The 19533-nt window shown below is 35.4% G+C and overlaps 1 protein-coding gene across 6 annotated transcripts in view; it reads right to left on the bottom strand.

The window, feature by feature from the left end:
- The window catches only part of SLC4A7 (solute carrier family 4 member 7), a 115494-nt gene that overhangs the window by 25059 nt on the left and 70902 nt on the right, over positions 1-19533 (bottom strand). For all 6 annotated transcript variants that reach the window (XR_009047923.1, XM_057698268.1, XM_057698264.1 and 3 more), the window contains 9 exons: positions 17057-17163; positions 14785-14959; positions 11053-11186; positions 9663-9908; positions 6954-7059; positions 4683-4844; positions 4183-4296; positions 1414-1575; positions 1015-1266 (listed from right to left, as the gene is read on the bottom strand). Coding sequence is in view for 5 of the 6 variants with exons in the window: in XM_057698268.1 (XP_057554251.1) it covers positions 1015-1266; positions 1414-1575; positions 4183-4296; positions 4683-4844; positions 6954-7059; positions 9663-9908; positions 11053-11186; positions 14785-14959; positions 17057-17163 (1458 nt within the window). In the remaining variant the exon portion in view is untranslated. The remainder of the gene's footprint in view (positions 1-1014; positions 1267-1413; positions 1576-4182; positions 4297-4682; positions 4845-6953; positions 7060-9662; positions 9909-11052; positions 11187-14784; positions 14960-17056; positions 17164-19533) is intronic.

Raw genomic sequence — 19533 nt, 5'->3', positions numbered from 1 at the left:
GCATGCAAGAACTCTGAAAGTTGACCACACATGAAAAAATTACTCAAGGAATTCCTTTAGCAATACAAAAAGAGAAATATAAGAAAACATGGAACCTGTATATGTACTTTTTTTAAGTAAGAGAAGTTAACAGATATTAAGAAAACTTATCAGGTCTTGAGGCTTGGGCTATTATTCTAAAACAGCAGGAGCTTAGGGAAATATATTTCTGCCTCCACAGAGGCCGATCACAGGCTTAGTCCTCAGGACTGATTACGTGTTCCCAGGGGGTTCACATTTTTATAATTTAACTTACAGAAAAAGCAGAGAGTGTAAATATCGGTAATCTTCATAACAATAAAACTAAAAATACAGCCAACCAAAAAACAACTGATGAAAGGGAGAATGGGATGCTGGGGTAAATCCTCATGAAAGACACAACCTTAGGTCAGAGGCTCTCAAGCTTTTTGGTCTCAGGACCCTTTTCTACTCCTACAAGTCCTGAGGACCCTCTCTCCAAATACTTTAGTCAGATGTGACTGAAAGATGTTTAATATAAAACATAGATTCTTGCATGCTTCACTTACAGTATTGGCTGTTTCTGTTTCCTGATGAGCACTACTGCTCATGTTTCATTTAGGTTGTCACAACCAATGTATTAATTCAGCTAATGGAAATATTATTTTTTACATTTTGGTCAAATAATTGTTTCACCCATCTTTCAATATTACTTCCTCTAATATGCTTACAAAATCCTCTGGGTATATTATTCCTCTTTTAGATCATAACTAAACCATGGATTAACTCCTTCCAAATGCTATCATCTTTACTATACGCTTTTACATTATTTTTTAAAAGGATACAATTTAACACTGATGCCTAAGATACTAACCACCATTCCAAAATACTATTTTTCAAGTAAATTTTAGGAAATGAAACTAATTTTAAATATTTTAATGTTTCATTTTCACACAACCGAGTGTAAATTTTATGATAAAAAAAAGATTTTAAAACATTGCAACAAAGAGATTTTACCTTTAGTACTGAAGTCATGAACACAGACAGGCCCATTAGAATAAAAATCATCAGTCCTGTAACCCGCTGTTCACGAATTCCCAAAAATTTGGGTTGTTCCCCTGGAGCAGAACATTCGGATTCAACTTTCAGGCTGTTGACATGACTTATGGACAACACTGTCGCAGCCACAAACCACGGAAGTCCCATGACAGAGCAGACTCCCAACATAACACCAACCACCAGCAAGTCAAGGTGATAGCCAGCTCCTTTCTGAAAAGTGAAGCAAACATGAGTGTTTGTAAGTCTCTATTTTTTTTTTTAGGTTAAAATTCTACACTACTTATAAAGAGAGAAGAAATTAACTTTCACCACCTCCAACTCAAAGAAACATTTCTTCAGACAAAATTTTTAAATTACCTTCAGCTTGTGCTCCTTTCTGTTTATGATTACAGCTGTGATTTGTTGGTCCATAAAGATGAGAATGGTACAGAGCAGAGCTGGAACGGCAGCTATTAGCAAGGTCCACCAGGGGTTCTCCCCCAATGGGCTTATGATCCAGCCCCTATTTGTATCAGTAGGCTGTTAAAACATTAAAAGATTAAAAATGAAGAAAGTTTCCTTCTCCTACTGCCCAAAATTTCCACAGCACAGACTGTGTCTACTCCAAGAAATGCCAAGGGATCAGAAAGAACTGGATTAAATACTGGGATATATTGTGACTTATTTGCAGAGACAGCCATAGGAATTCTTCTCATTCCTACAGGCAGGCCTCTTGTCACCGTGACTTAACCACTCTATCCGTTTGGAGGTGGAGTCTATTTCCTCTCCCTGAACCTGGGAATAAGGGCAAAGTGACACTGTGATTTCTAAGTCTTGATCTCAAGGGATCCTGCTGCTTCTTCTCTAACCCTCTTGGAACACTGAGACTAGGCTCTGAGTAAGCCTGGATAAGTTTTCTTGAGGGTGAGACACATCATGTGATGAGACAGGGGTGGGAGGCAATCCTCCTTCAGCCGTCTGAATTGAGCTCCCAGACATGCACCCATCAAGGTAATAAAGATTGCAGCCTCATAAAAGATCCCAAACCAGGAAACCAGACCACTACCCCACTAAGCCTAGTCCCAACTGTCACAGATTTATGAACAAAAAAGGGTTGTTGTTTAAAGGTATGATGTTTTGGGAGGTTTGTTATATAGGAATAGGTAAGTGAAGTAGAGTATCATTTCAACACATGCCTATATACTTCATATAAAGTGATATCAATCTACTTACTACATCAACTCCTAAACTAAACTGCTCTGAGGTCCTACAGACTAGCGACCTTGGCAGGGTCCGTACTAAATTAGAACTACACTATTTTTCCAAAGCATCGACTGACAAAAATCTGGCACTTTATCAGATACTAATACATTTCAATACTGTAACATAAAATCTGTTTTATAATTAAACCATTTTTAAAGATCATAAGAGTTTAGCATCTTGGAGGATATTGGATATACTGAAATTTAAACGTTTCTATTACCTAGACTCCATATTAAGTCTGTTTTTTCTACCTGAAAACATTTGTCAATACAAAAGGGAAATTTACTGTTTTCAAATTCAGATATTATAGTTTCCCCACATTGATATACATTATATGGCATCATATTCAATACTGCAGAAAAATAAAAATGTTTTATCTATATAATGCATATACTCTTAACTGTTTCTTAATTTGTTTCCCAGTGTATTTTATGCCCCCTGAAATCAGTTTGCTACTTGAAAGCTAGATAATGAATAACAAGGATATACTCAGAACCAGAATAAGGAAATGGGACCAGGATTACAGGAAATTACATTAACATAATTTATAGTTTTCTCTAGTTGTAAGACTTGGTAAAAACAGAATGACTTTGATATACTCATCTCTTAATGGCCTAAAATCGTTAGTGGCTCAGTATCTACACTTTTAAACAAAGGTCTCCAAACTTTTTAAATTATATACTCTTAGCAGCAAAAAAAATATACCCAATGACTCCATACTCATTTATGTATTATGTTACTAATAATTATGTTTATAGCAAAATTCATACAATAAATATTATAAACCTTAATTTTTCTCATTTTTAGATAAAAATATAAATAGATCTACATAATTCTGATGGATCCTTTTCCAGCGATGTGCTCTATTTTGGAGGACCCTGGTTTTAAAACATAACGTTACTTTTTAATCGCAGTGGAAGAGCAAACAGGCTAAATCTATCCTCATTATATTCCTTAGTTCTGATCCCTCTTAAATCTTCTGCTTCTAAAAGAGGTCACATAATTTGTTAAACGTAAATATAAGCAGTGACACAAATACTTGTCTATTAAAAATTTCCAGAAACTATTCAAAAGCTACCACCTCCAACTTAGAAGGGAAAGTAATTATCAGATGCTGTGTTATGCATATGATATATTGTATACAAAAGAACTATAGTTTGCTAATAAAACCAAAGAGTTCGTGGATGCTCAGATTAAGTATCATTTTTCTTATGGAAAAAAAATTTGATTCTCTCAATTCTGCTGGAAAATGTTACACAAAGCTTTCCAATCACTGTCAGATATACCACCCTTCTAAAAAAAATTTTTTTTATTGTGGTATAATCTGCATATCATAACATTAACCCATTTTAAGTATACACATACAGTAGACCGAATGTTTGTGTCCCTCCAAAATTCATATGTTGAAACATAAACCCCCAGTGTGATAATATTTGGATGTGAGCCCTCTGGGAGGTGATTAGCCTTCTAAAAATTTTAATGATCTCCTTGCTACTCTTATAAACTCAAGTTTGAGTTACTTCTTTATAATGGAATAAAGAATGTCTCTTTCATCTGGAAAGTATATTGTGAACTCCAGCTATGAGAGTAGGGTCAAAAATTTTAAATAACTCCCAACTCCTCACCATGAATATTTTCATTCAGTCTCCCTGATGGACCAGCTTTGATACCTTCTTGCTTATTTCCTAAATCTATTCACTTGTCTCTGTTCATCCTGTCACTTTTTTTATATATGTGAGACATATATACAATTTTTCCTTTCAAAGCATCAGCTCTTCAGAGAGACTATGCATATTTTAGAAATAACTACTTAGGAGGTGGTATCTCACTTTAAAGCAGTTTGATATTCCCAAGTAACAAACAACCAAGTGTTTTACTCCTTACCTCGAATTTTTCAGGCACTTGAAGTTTAGGAGATGGAATTCCTACAAGGTAGTCAATTGCAACCATTATTACTATGGTGAGAAACACAGCAAAGTCACTGATTGTGGATCGCACCTGTGTTAAAGGGATTACATTAGTATAAACACAGAAACACTGTGTCCTTTTTCAGTAACTTGTATCTTTCACAGTAAAATATGCCATTAGAAAGTGTGAGTGAGGTTTTTAATTAGTGCAATGTGTGAGTGAAATACATTTACAACTAATTTTTTTTTGTAAAAGATAAGAAACATTTCACAACTAACCTATCACCTCTCATGATACCACTGTCTTCCTAATGTTAGCTCTGACACGGAATAGACACTTTTCACAATGAATTTCTTTATAGCTAGCTGACATAAAGTACTAACCTCAAACAATATCTTATTGTTTTGAAATAAACCAAGGAAATGAAAACTAAAAACATGCCTACGACAAGAACTCCAAAATTAAACCCCAATTACCTTGGTAGGAAAATAGCGCTTGGTCTTGAATTGCTTGAGGAATGAAGACAGAAAAAATGTTGTGAAAAATAAGATGACACACCAAAAGAGCACATCTGGAATGTAAGGTCCATGGAGACTACAAGCTGATCCTACAAATGTACCATGAAAGATTCTACATTCCTGAAAAAAAGGGGCAAAGTAGAAAAGGAAGGGATGAAGAGGATTCTCAGATATCCAGTAAATTACTAAGGAACTTCTTTGACTCTAAGATGCTACTGATCATTGGACACACCATTATTTTACATTCTACTTAAAAAAAAAACACTATTAAGTCAATGTTAACACATGATCAATTTTAAAACATATCCTGAGTTCGGAGAGGTCATGGTTCAACAAATCTGTGCATCCTAAATCACTGAAATGAAATACTGTATTTTGTCAAGTCATTACATCACATACTCCTTTCTTTCAACTTCTTATCTCCTTTAGTGAAAGGCTTATATATTGAGTACTAATCCCCAAATATTTTGTTTGCATTCTTCGTCAATAATTTTACTATCTTTCCTTTACTTCTGAACAAGTTGCTTAAAACAAAAGCAACAGACAGAAAATTACTACTCTGCCTTTACAATGCTGAATAAGAGATGGCTAATAATACTAAATTCAAATCAATAATAAAAACTGTTTGGCTTTTCTGACTTTTCTGATGGAGAGATTACAGCATGGGGCTGTGAGCAGTAAAATGACCACTGAAATGTTTCCATTAATAAAATCAATAATATAATCAATAATACAGCATAATATGACACAATTACAGAAATATATTGACTTGATTTTCCTTTGGGGGGAAAAATAACTGAAAGGCAACCAGAGATTAACAAAGCCATGTGAAATTGAAGTCCTTTTTCCTTACTTACATTCTAATGAGACTCATTTTAAAAACACAACCACTAAGGTTTACTGAAAGAAAAATAGAGCTTCCATTATTCTCAGTTTCTACATGCTAAGATTAGTAATCCTACAATTTACAACATGGATCAAAGAAATAAAAGCTACAGCTACACAAAAAAAAACCTAACACGGCCCTGCTGGATATCAAGAAAACACACTGAAAAGACCATATATGTAATCTAAAATATTAACAAATATTCTGTTCATCACGAAATGAGTTTTAACAAATCACTTTCATTTGAGCACCTCTATTAACTCCACCTCTTTTATAACAAAAATTACTTTTTCAACATAAAACAGTAAAGCATTACTCTAAGCTGATCACTGACACTGAGTGCTTCACATCAGCACTGTCCCCAGAACTGTCCATGATGATAAGATGTCCTATATCTGCACCATCCCATACAGCCAGCCAGCAGTCAGTCACGTGACAGGACTGAGTACATGGAACATGGCTAGTACAGCCAAGAAACTGAACTTTTAATTAATATTATTTAATGTACAGTTAAATAGACACATGTGTCCAGTGACTCCTGTACTGGACAGTGCAGATGTAAATCATCAAAGGGATAAAATTTCAGATGAAGTGCCTCCAGTTATATATTTAGGAGCTAACTATCGCCCTGAGAGAGAATGACCTACAACTGCTTACATGATATAAAAAGCACCAGAGAAGCTCAGCGGACCTTGGTGTTAATTGATACTGCAGCATCACTGGACATCTTTATTTCTAAATCCCAACCTGGGAAGTGTCCAAAACAGATATTCTAGGCCTAGGACAACATTTCCCAACAGAATACAAAAATATGTATGTAACAGTGTTCAGCACCCAGTAGGTGCTCATTATACGTTTCTGTCCTTTTTCCTTTCCTTTCCCTCAGTGCTTAAGTCAGACTAGTCTCTACAAGGTAAATAGGTTCAGTCTGAGCATTCCTGATATTCTAAATAAGCGGTTCCCAGAGCACATGGACTGATCAACAGAAGGCAGGACATGTGGCTACCAGCTGCTAGAACTGCTGACTTCAGGACCTGCAACCACAGGCCTATGAACTTAAAAATCCAAGAGAATTAGAAACCATAAGCATATATTCACATCTTTTTAATAATTAATATCTTGGAAGCCAAATATAGTCAATCTTGATCTCCCTTCCCACCAGCTTCATTCTTCTCAGCCTATACACTTCCGTACATGATAAATAAAAATGTGGTAACTCCTATTTGGTCAAAATAGCCCTATATTCTGAAAACAGAGTATATCCATCAATCAAGAAGAAAATGTAGGTTTACTCAGAGAAAGCTAAAGAAAAAGGTTACAGCCCTCCAGTCACATATACTCACGGAGACAGTGAGGTTCCCCCAGGGAATGTCCTGTGCTGTTACGTTCCTTTCCTCCCACACCTTCCGCGTTTCATTGCCCGGGTCAGAAGGCTCCACACACACACATCTGAGAAATCAGATTGGGTAAAGTTTTAGCGATTCTGCATTTCATGTTTACATTTTATTAAACCAGTCACACAACGGAGTAGCTTTTAACTTCCTAACTTGTTTTCATGTTGCAAAACATGGAGACTAAAAAGTGAAAACATATGAGAAACAATGGAATGGAATACAGTTTGGCTTATATAAATAAAACAAAGCTAACAGAAATACCAATAAAATGTTTACTTGATGAAACTGGTTAGATATATCCCTTGGGGCAGTACTATTTTTTCTAAAAATCTGAGAAGACACCACCTTGTTTAACACTAGATCTCATCACTCATCCTCCACAGGACCGCTGCCGCCTTCCCATCTACACACAAACACACAACGTGCACCGGGAACCAGTATAAGCTGTACTCCTATTAATTCTATCCCTACCTACTCATGCTCATCCTTTATTCATCTTAAGAGTCATCCTTAAAGTAATAGGTAAAACACAGTTTTTCAGAACAGGACTAGGAGAGTCAAAGCAACCAGAGAGTTCAGCTCATATCCAGATCTCACCTGCCTAAAAAGGCCAAAAACGTATAAATAAACAAAGAAATCTCTAAATGTGGATTTAAAAAATGAAAAGAAGAAACAAACATGAATATTCTCAAATGGATTATAAGCTGTTTGAGAAAAGGCAGGAGGCTGGCCTTTGGATTCAACCAAGACTCCATCATTTACTAGCTGTTTGACCCAAGTCAAGTTTTAACCTCCACAAGCCTCCGTTTCTTCATACACAAAAGAGGCTACAATACAAATGACTAACACTGACATGAATATTATGCAACACTCCTAACACAGTGCCTGCTCACAGAATGTTAGCTGAACAAACGACGTTCACATGTAGGAAACAGTGCTCTAAATGGCTGGCACAGGCTATAAAAACCACGCTTCTTAAAAGATCAAAATAGCAGGGAAAAAAGGGAAGACAAAAAACAACATTAAAAAAAACTAGCTATTTTAAGAGCAAAGAAAATGACATAAAATAAACTTGGCATCAAAGTGTCACTAATATTTTCAAATAGGTCAATGTCTTATAGGAAGTTTCATATCCCTCCCTCCTCTGTACATCAAAGTCAAGAGTGTCAGAGTGCTGCAAAAATTGGTCCATTGAGAAACCAAGCACCACACTCGGAGGTTGGAGAACTCAGGTTTATTAAGCCGGTGGCCCCAGATGAGCTAAGGCTCCAAAGTTCTGGGCCCCAAACTCAGGGTGAGCTTTACTTTTATAGTGCACATGTTTACAGAGCATGGAAGTTTCCAAACAGAAACTTACAAGAGCAGATGCAGAACATTCCATTTTTTAGCAAAACTTCTTAAAGTTACATTGGATTGTTAGGTCATCCTGTTCTTCTGTTCCTCTCCGCCCAGCAAGCATATTTCACAAAAGTAAAACAAGCATGGAGTTATTTTTAGCGGAGTGTAAGTTTCTAACTTTCCTCTTCAAGAGGACAGTGGGAGGAGAAGGGGTGTGAAGCGAGGGACAGAGGCCAAGGTGGGCAGGAGGAAGGTTTTGGTAACTACGTTCCTCCATGTAAGGTAACCAAGTGCAGGCTCAGGCTCACGCTCACACCAACGGTGCTCAAGATGGCAATACAGGCATCCACCTCGGGATGTCTAATTTTAATAACTTTTTTGATGTTTACATGAGTTTGCCAGCCCTCTGTAACTATTATAACTACTTCTCAAATCCTATTTTATTCTGCAGTCTTAAAATATTTTCATTTCTTGCTTTTCTTATCACAAAGAAAAGAACCCGTTAAACAACATACAACAGTGTACTGAAATTATACTTTAAAATAAGTTCCAATAAAAATTAGCAAGCTTCAGGGACTTCCCTGGTGGCACAGTGGTTAAGAATCCACCTGCCAATGCAGGGGACACAGGCTCAATCCATGGTCCGGGAAGATCCCACATGCCACAGAGCAACTAAGCCCATGTGCCACAACTACTGAGCCTGCGCTCTACAGCACAAGAGCCACAACAACTGAGCCCATGTGTCACAACTACGAAAGGCCGTGTGCCTAGAGCCCGTGCTCCACAACAAGAGAAGCCACCACAATGAGGAGCCTGTGCACCACAATAAAGAGTAGCCCCTGCTCACCGCAACTAGAGAAAGCCCACGTGCAGCAATGAAGACCCAATGCAGCCAATAAATAAATAAATACAATTTATTAAAAAAAAATTGGTTCCTCTTGAAGAAAAAAATTATCAAGCTTCAAAAATGTTAATGAAAATGCAAAACATGAAGGATATATAAACACACGGTAGTTAGTTGCCAAACAACTGAATTTAAATTGGTCGATCCTATTTACACATAAAACTAAAAATACACACACTTGGACAAATTGTTTCAGTGAATAAAAATGACTGAATTTATTCAACCGCATTTATGTTCACTGAGTGCTTTGGTAAGATCTCATCTGTACAAACAAGTCAACCTCTGTACTGCTAGTTCGGTAGTTACAGCTAGATATACAGTATGCATCACACTGCAAAAAATCTGTTTTCTTTTGCTCAGACACCTCTGCAAAAATACATTTTAATATTAGGGTGAGGGGAAATAGAAACACTTACGAGTAGCTGGTCAGTTCATCTAAACTGTTGTGCATATTAAATGCATATATTTCTCCTAAATGAAAGAGCTTCTCCAAAGCCTCGTAGATGAATATGATGCAAATGAGAGCTGCAAAAGCCTCCTCAGTGAACCGGGTGATGTAACACACAAGACTGCTTGCATCTGTTGCAACCAAAACAATGCACAAGAAAGAAGTCCACAGACCAATACTGGTTCTCAAAGACAGATAGGAAAGGTGATAATCTCTGTTTAGAAAGAAAAATGTGGACATGATCAACATATACATGCCAAACAGTACTGGTACTTAAAATTTTCATAACAAGCAATAAGAACACTATAAAAACATAAGATTTCTAGAACAGAACATATTACAGAATAACAAAGGAATGACGAAAGAAAGCTCTGTGTGTTTTTCTGCTTCAACTGAAGACTAGCTTCTTTAGTAGACTTAATGGTTATATTTTACTTATACAGAAGAGTTACAGTGAAAATCTACTAGGCAATAAATATTTTACAACCTAAGACCTGCCTTTAGGAACCAGTTATGAGGAGTACATGGCAGATGTGCAGGTTGTGGAGCAGGGTTTGTGCGTCGCCCTCTCTGGACCCAGATGCTCTGGTGTCAACACAGCTGCCACGCCCCCCTCCCCAGGCTTCCTACCACCAGTATTGCCACAGACAGCGACTTCACTTTCCAATTCAATTTCAAACAAGAAATTACTGCTAGTGAGTCTACAACACTTCAGGCCACTACATTCTCTGTTTCTGTGTGTACTGTGCCAGATCAGAATCAGAATCATCGTGTTCAGTGAAGAGAGAATCAGAACAAGAGGAATTAATGAATCAAACATTTAACAGCATCATATTTTGTGTTAGACTAAAATATTCACCTGCATTTATCTCACAAAAGGAACAGTACTGCCACACCAAATTCTGAGGCTACCAACTTCAGTAACCTGCACTGACCCCATGCTGCAAGCTGTAGCCCCCTCTGTGACACAGGCCTGATGGGTGAAGTCAGCTTGGGTCTTTGAGATCCACCTCTTTCTAAACTTCCTTTTTAAGATCAACATACCGTAAAATAAAAAATTTAGATTAACACCTTCTTTCTAGGTTAAATTTGCTAACACAAAGGATTTTTATTGTGCCTCAAGTGATTTGCTTATCAGCACTCAAATCCATTGATTTTATACTCAAGATGACTGGGATGAGAGTAGAAACCAGAGTAGAGCTGACCACACAGTAAGTCCCAAAATATTGAAAATACATATACTAATGAGATCTTCTTTTTCAGTTATTAAATATACACTGCACTTTTAACTAAAGTTAATAATAATAGATAATTATACACATATATAAACACGTGACAAGTAGATAACTATTACATACCTGCAGAATTTAAATAAAATTTTTTCAAACACTAAAACTGGACCTGTGCTCCCCAATATTGTTAGAGGTTGCCCAGCAAACAATGAATAGGCAATCCCAGTTAATGATGCTCCAAAAAGAGACTCTATTGCACTCTGTTTAAGGAAAAAAGAAACGAATAAAAGTAATACATCATAAACATAGCTCTATCCTACTATAACATATATAAGACTCCTGGAAAATAAAAATATTAATCAAAGAGGTTAAAAAAATAAAGCAAACACAACTTTAAATCCCAAATTTAAACTTTAAATATGGAAAATTACAAATGTATTTTAAATACATGGGAAAATTGTTTTGGTTTAGTATATTAAAGGTAAACTTTTGAAATCAACCTTAAATTAAAACTCAATACTATGGGAGGCAAGGAGGGAGGGGTAAATGGAAGATGGACACAGAAGCTCCAACCCTATCTAAATATGTTTTACTTCTTAAGCCTGTGATGAGTATAAAGATGCATACATTATTTTGAATATTTTTGCATGTCTGAAATAGTTCATTTAAGAAAATAAAAAACATTAAATGCTCAATGTGGTGTGCTGCAAAAAAAAGACTCCTTCAAGTAGATGAATAAGAAATTAGCACATGATCCTATCACTCTCAAATTGACTCCTAAAGTGCAATTTCCCACACATTTTAAAGAAATTAATTTGATAGGCTTAACCAATAGATATAGAAAATGAAATGCTTAATGTAAATAAAATAGATGAAAAATCTCCTTAAAACACTCCTGTAAACCATAAATGAAGAAATATTATTATTAAACTTTGGTAAAAACGATAAAATGAAAGACTCAGAGAAACCTTAAATCAAAGCTAGTAGGCCAATTTTGTTTCGCTACCAACATTACATCCTAACTGGTCAGGTTATCAGTTTGTAAGGCGTATAGGCTACGCCACTAAACAGAGGGAGAGGTCAGAAAGAAAGTGGTTTACCATTCACAAACTTCAAGGTCAACTAGAATATATGATTAAGAAAGGAAAAGCCCATCATCAGTAAAGAAAAGAAGAGACTCTTGTGAGAAACCACCCTTCTAGAACTGGGAGGCAGCACAGCAGCAGGCAGAGAGCAGGGCTTCAGAACCAGATCTGAAGTAGGAGATTGCTTCCTACCAGGGGTTAAACCATGGCCACATCTCAAACTTGTCCACCCCAACTTTTCTCATTTTTAAATGTGGATGATGATAGCCAGGAGAAAATGAAGCAGTGTTTCTGAAAACACCAGCAAGCACCCAGTCTGGCATATGGAATGCACTCAATAAATGGTAGCAGTTCTCATCAGTAACAACAGCACGTTCCAAAATCAAAACCACAACGTGAAAATAGTATGTAGTAAAAGTAACATTCAACTATTAGTATAAAAAACAGGATCAAATCCACATACAAACTTAATTTTTGGCAAAATGAAGAAGTGTTCATATTAACAATATATTTATGAATTGTATGAGATAAATTTGTTTTCTTGCCCACAGACAAACAAGAGATTGTCCTGGAAGACACTGCTAAACTTTCCTTGATTCAATTACAATATGTATATACAGGAATGAACTTAGAGCTCAAATCAAAGGAAAAAATGTCTAAATGGCTTCTAGAAATAGAAAGCAAAAAATTGAGCAGATAAACGAGGAGATGGCAAATAAAGAAATGCTTTATGGGGTGGGGGTGGGAGGGCAGAGAGACACAAAATTAGTTTCCCTGCCCAACGAAGTACTGAAAAGGCAGAAACTGCCAGGTGAAGACTCCCCAAACTCCTCATTGCCACATTTCCTGGTTCCTTTACCCAGACCTACTTTCTCCCAACTTTTAAATTGTTTCTATGTTCATTCTCAAACTGAAACCTGTCTTTCCCTAAAGAAATCACAGCTACCCCCTCCCCACTGCCTTCCCTAACCCACATTCAAAAGTTTCTATTTTACCCACCAGAAGCCCTCCCCTCATCTCCCCCATATGCCTCCCCACTGCATGGCAGCAAACAATCCCTGCTAACCTCTCCTCCTTCTTTACACCTCTATTTTGGTTTTTGCAAAATTACATCATAACTCCTCTTTCAGAGCTCTGATTGTGCCTGTGTCTAATTTGCTGGACCACTTCCTTTCTTATTCTCATCCTTCCTCCATTCCATACATGGGGATAACTTCCCACTTTTTCCCTCTCCTTTTCTCCCTTTAAATTGTTAATCTCATCTATTCTGTTTCCCAATCTTTATATTTCTTTCTTACCACTTTATAAACTCTAGAACTGCACCTCCTAATGTTTCCACTTCTACCTGAAGTTCCAATAAAGCATCTTAAACACATCTCCATATCATTTCCCTTCATAATACTAATGATTTCTCTATTTCTATTTTTACAACTTCTATAGGTCTTCCTTTATCTAACTCATGTGTGGCACAGCACACCACAACATAGTAACTACATATATACTATCTTCTCTTTTTCTCCTAGGTTAGGACCCTGAGGATAGAAGACACATGCCCATGTCTTACCCTTGTCTATATTCCTCCAGTGCCTAAAGCTCTATCACATGCACAGGGTATTAAATAGCAAGATGAGACGGGCAGGCAGTGAGTAACAGTCCAAGAGGAAAGAAGCAGTATTTCCATGATGGTAACAGACAAGACACACTTCCTCAGGGACCAGCAGAGTTACATATACAACTTGTGACAGCACATAAAGCAACTTACTAAAAATATGTCTTTGATAGAATAAGATAAAAGAATAATGTCAAAATCTAAATAATCACTAATAAATTGAGTTGAAAGGAAATTTCAGTTGTCAGGTTTATCTCATGTTCAACTTATGAAATACTTTATTTGAACAATTATTACGACTTATGTTTGGTTGGTTTTTAACCTTTTATCTGTAAAAAAATAAATTTCCCCCCAAAGAGTAAATATCATTAAACAAAATACACTTAGGAATCACAAACTGTCTCATTTAAATGTCATTAAAATGTATATAAACAGCAACAAAAAAGTCTTTCCAAATTTCACAAAGCACTAGATGCTATTCCATTATCAGCTCCCGCCCCCAGCCCCAATACAGTATTAGTAAGAACGAAAAACATAAAAACTTTCATTCTAGTCATATCAAAATATAGATGCAGTTTTCAGTTACACTTTCGAATTAACACTTTGGCAGCTTTTACACAAATTTAACAACAGCAAAATGAAAGTACACACCACTTCAAAAATCCATCATTTGTCCACAGTTATGCTCCCTTCTTTCAAATAGTCTGGCGGGCCTGCCAGGTTGTGTTGGTTATTGTTAATCACATGGCTCTAACTAATTCTATGATGCCTTAAAGGATACAAAGTAGCCCCACTGATAAATTCTCCCACCCATGACCCACCCAGAATCAGTTCAATTGATCTATCTCCTCCCTCCCGCTCCCCCGACAAAGACAATACAAAATACGAGCCTTTTACTCAATTTACAAAACCATTTTCCAGCAAGCCACGACAAACCTTTTTCTTTTCTTTTTTTTTTTTTACCTCAACTGTGCATCTTCTCCTGTTCAAATGGCTTCCCCATGTTTTCCACAGCAATTACCTTTGGGGGAAGTCTGCTTTGGGACAGGTTAATCATGCTGTGGGTAGACTCTTCAAATAAAAGTATGAATAGTGAGACAAATGCACACAGACACTTGCCTCTGAAGAGCTAAGAGCCTGGCCACTACCAATCTTTGTACTCACTATTCTGCCTTCTGTAGCTTCTCCAAGCAGCCCTCCAAAAGTGATTACAGGAGACATACAGGCACAGTATAGGAAAAGAATCGAGGCCAGGCACTGCAGACTTAATGCATCCTTGAAGTCACTCAAGAAAAAAGGTGCTTTCCTTTTGATGTCAAGTATCAAACCACCAAAAAGCCTAAATAGGTGAGATGAAACTCGTCAAACTGTACACTAGAGGATTCTGGCTAGTTCAAACTAAAACTATGGGCTACATAAAACTGCTGGTGCCTAGCGTTTTGTCAACAAAAATTAATATCCTATTAAATAATGGTATAAATTATAGAAGACACACTCATTTAATCTAATCTATTGATAGTGGAAAGGTAGATCTCACTAAGTTAAAAGACACAAACATCTGTATCTTATGGACTACATACTGAAAAGACTATATAGGTAAATCACTTTACATGAGTAAATGCAATATCAAACACAAATGTGCAAGAAAATGTACAATAAAAATAAATAAAACCTAATAACCCATTCATGAAAATGTGTGTAAGCAATGCTATTAATCATTATCTACATTACAAATCTTAAAGGCAAGTGTCAGAAATACCAGGAATGCAATTATAATGTAAATCAGAAGTCCCCAAATACTCTCGAATATGAACATAGTATGCTGTGCTTAGGCCCACTAAGTAGTGAATTAAATACTTTTAGTTTTAAAATTAGTATTTCAAGCACATAAATATTTCTGGTCTAGGAAAAAAGCCTAAAAATACTATTTCAGTGTATGTAATTTACTGTATATGTAGTCAAACCAATGTGCATATTAATAAAAAGAGGTTTTAATCAGTAAATTTAAAATTTATATTTGCACATCAAATCTTTATCATTTCACTGTTTTGTAAATCAGACTTTTGGATACATCTAACTTGAAGGCATTCCACTACAATATAAGCTCTGTGAGGGGCTGGGACCTTTTCTTATACACTGCCATTATCTCCAGTGTCTAGAATACTGCCTGGAAAATAGGAGGTACTCAATAAATACTGGTGACAAATCAGTAATTCAAAAAGATTTTGTGACTTATAAATTATATAATCGTTCAAATCTCTACTGCAGAAAAATACACCAAAAAAATTAATCTTATGCTTTCAAATGTTTCAGATGTTTCAAGCTTTACCATTCTAGCTTTTTCCAAAGTTAATATGGAAATAAAGCCTAAACATACACTGACAACTGGAAGAAGTTATCCTATGAATAATATGACAGCAAGGGGACCAAAAAAGCTATTAAAAAAAAGGTGCCAACTTGCAGTAAAAAAAGGTGTCAATGATAATCTAGATAATGAAACTATATCATCAAATCAATAATTTATGAGATTCTCGGGTAACATGAGATCAGTGAGGGTCTGGCCTGGTACTTCTCGGTGACTAACCCTACCTCAGTTTGAAGTTTGAAGAAGTAATAATAATAATAACTCAAATAAGCATCTTTTGCATGAGGACAGTCTTACTCTACTATATTCAGAGACTACTATATTAGTCAGTGAATTAAGATATCCTGTATAAGCTACCTTGTTTTTTTTTAAACAATTATTTAAGATTCAAGATCTTTCATTCTATAGGGACCACCAATGGACAAAATAGTATCAATATCCACACACTTTTTTCTATGCTATGGCAATACCATACCACTTTCTACCTCTAAAAATATTTTAAGACAATGTTTGCATCTGGTAATACTTCTATTCTTTATTCCAAAAATTAATTTCTGCAACAATTTTTCTAACTAGGTTTCCAGAGATTATTACTATGGTTTAATTATGCTTGTCTGTCTAATTTTACATTACCTCATGATGTACTGCTCAGGGAAGTTTTACATCTATGCACACAAATGACACACTGGTTACAATTCCTCTCTGTTCCCACAATTCTCTAACTTCATATGAGAATGGCAATGGGACACCACATTTTCCTCAAGAACTTTCCGTACAGGCAATTAAATTAACATACTATAGAACTGATATATGCTGCATAATATTTTCATTTTAAACTAAATCCTGGTACACAGAACCCAATATATTCTAATAAACTATTTAAAAATGTATATTAATTATCCTTAACATTATATACCTATAAAATAATACACATTTTTTAAAATACGGAAAAAATACCATACACAATTACTTTCCAAATACTTGTAAAGAAATAGAATGCTTATGCCTTTTCCACCAAACCAATCTCTAGCACCCAAAAGACACCCACACTGTATCAGTATCTGTACCCACCGTCCAGTCCTCTGTAGCTCAGGCCCAGCATGGTGGGCGGCCTCCTTAGGGGTCTCACCCGAGTTGGAGGCAGATCCATTGGGAAATACAGGAATCTTTCTCTTTTCCTGCATTTTACAAAAAACATATTTTCAGAATTCTGTTTTAAGGAAGCTGAGATGGCATCTTCAATTAGAGGGAACATGAGATCTCATATTGATTTTATACCTAACCAGTACTCGTAGAAAAAAATGCTTCCTAATGTAAACTTCCACTTCAAAGAAACTGCACTTTGAAATAGAATCTAAAATTTGTCTCTGTTAATATTTCAAATTTATATTGGCTTTTTCCGCTTTATAATCTAATATCAAGTATACTACAAAACATTTCCACATATCATTTAAAATTACTAATAGGTATATAAATATCCAATAAAGCATTTCTCCAACAAGAATTTTTAAAATCTTAACTCATGTTAACTACTGAAAGATATACCTTAAATTAAGAAAAAAAGTAAATGCCATTTTTTTATTAAAATACTTCCCTTCAGATATAAGTAGCACAAGAGTTATTAAACAAATTTTCATAAAAAATCAATTTCCCATTAAGTTTTATTACAAATTCAAGAGTACTATTCTCATGATAAAAGATCTCCTCCCTCCTTACTGGAGCGAACTTTTAATTTGTTACCTCCAAAGGTCAGAGGTTGCTGGACCAAAGAAAAGTATGTGTGTGGGGGGAGGGGAGTGGGTTGGAGAAGCCCACTAGAAGTAGAGAGAGAAGAATAAAAGAGAAAGGGAGAGGAAGGAGGAGAAAGAAAAAGATGGGGGGGGTGGGGGTGGTATTCATCCCAGGAGATTCCCTGGATCAAAGGCTCTGGCTCCACTATGGACATAAACTCCCTGGCTCACATATTCAGTATTCACAGAGCAGCAGGACTTATCTATCATCATAAGATTACCATCTGAAAATGTCAAAATTAAAACTAACTCACATCATAGCTCAAAGGGGAAAGAGAAAATAAATTTACAGAATTCCTAGAAAACAAATCTAAAGAAAAATACCATATATTACAATCTATGGGCTACAGCAAAAACATCATTCAAGAAAATGAAGCACATATTAAGAAAAATGGAAGAATCAAAATAAATGTATTAAACATTTAATTCAGGAAATGTAAAAAAAAAGTCTTTCATGAAGGAAGGTGAAAGGAATAAAATATAACAGCTAAAAGCAGAAATTGAGTTACAAAACACAATATACTTTTTTAAAAAGGAGAACTGAAATAAATTTTAAAAGCTACTCTACTGGAAAACCATGATAAACTATTAGCTAATATACGACCAAAGATACAACAAGGAGGCAACTTCACAAATTTTACATATATATAAGAAATATATACACGTACAGAGACAGAGAGAGACTGCACAGAACCCTGTGCAAATAAATGAAAAATCTTGATGAAATGGGTAATACACCAAAAAAATATAATTTTCCCAAAACTGACAACAGAAAATAGGACAATAGGTAATTTTCTAGAAAAATATAATTTACCAAAACTGACTCCAGAAAAAAAGAGGAAGCTTACACAAACCAATTTCCACAGAAGAAATAAGCAAGTTGTTGAAGTCTATGATACAAGAGTCAAGCTCAAACAATTTTTCTAAAGAAATCTTCCAAACATTTACAACCAAATTATTCCAAGCCACTTAAGGTTTAAAGAACACGGAAAAAGGAAAATTTACAAATTTGTTCTTATGAAACAAATATAATGATGATACCAAAATGTGAAGACTGCACAAAAATCTACAGACTAACCTACTTACAAACAGAGATGCAAACAACTTAAATAAAACATCAGACAAAGACTACAGGCATTTTAAATCCCAAGTTGGGTTATTCCAACAACGCAAGAGTGTTTTCATATTAAAGAACCTATTAATGTGATTTACCATAATAACTGATAAATAAAATTCATTTGATCATCTCCAGAGATGCTAAAAAGCCCTTTGACAAAATTCAACATTCACTAATATTAAAAATTTCAATAAAACATAAATTAGCGTACTTTCTTAACATGATAAAATGTGTATTTTGGCATCAAAGACAGTAACTTAATGAGGGAAACACTAGGGACTTGACTACGATTAGGAAAAAATTAAGAAATGCCCTTTAAAGTCAACTACTACTTAAAACCATTAGATTTTTAGTCAATACAATTAGACAACAGAAAACTTGTTAGAGGTTTAAGAATTAGAAAAGTGACAAATATCTCTTATTGCAGATTACATGACTGAAAAACTACTACATACAATTAAAGATGAGTAGCAGGATACAAAAGAAATATACAATAACCAATAGCCTTCATATATATATAGCAACAAACATGATATAATGGAACAAAGACCTCATTTATAATAGAAACAGATAAAATACTTATGAATACACTCACCAAGAAGCGTGCAAAGCGAAGATAAGGAGAACATTATAATATTCTT

Source organism: Hippopotamus amphibius, chromosome 11, assembly GCF_030028045.1.
Source record: "Hippopotamus amphibius kiboko isolate mHipAmp2 chromosome 11, mHipAmp2.hap2, whole genome shotgun sequence".
Taxonomy (NCBI): domain Eukaryota; kingdom Metazoa; phylum Chordata; class Mammalia; order Artiodactyla; family Hippopotamidae; genus Hippopotamus; species Hippopotamus amphibius.
Note: the sequence above shows the minus strand (reverse complement) of the source record. Positions and strands in the feature narration are given on the sequence as shown.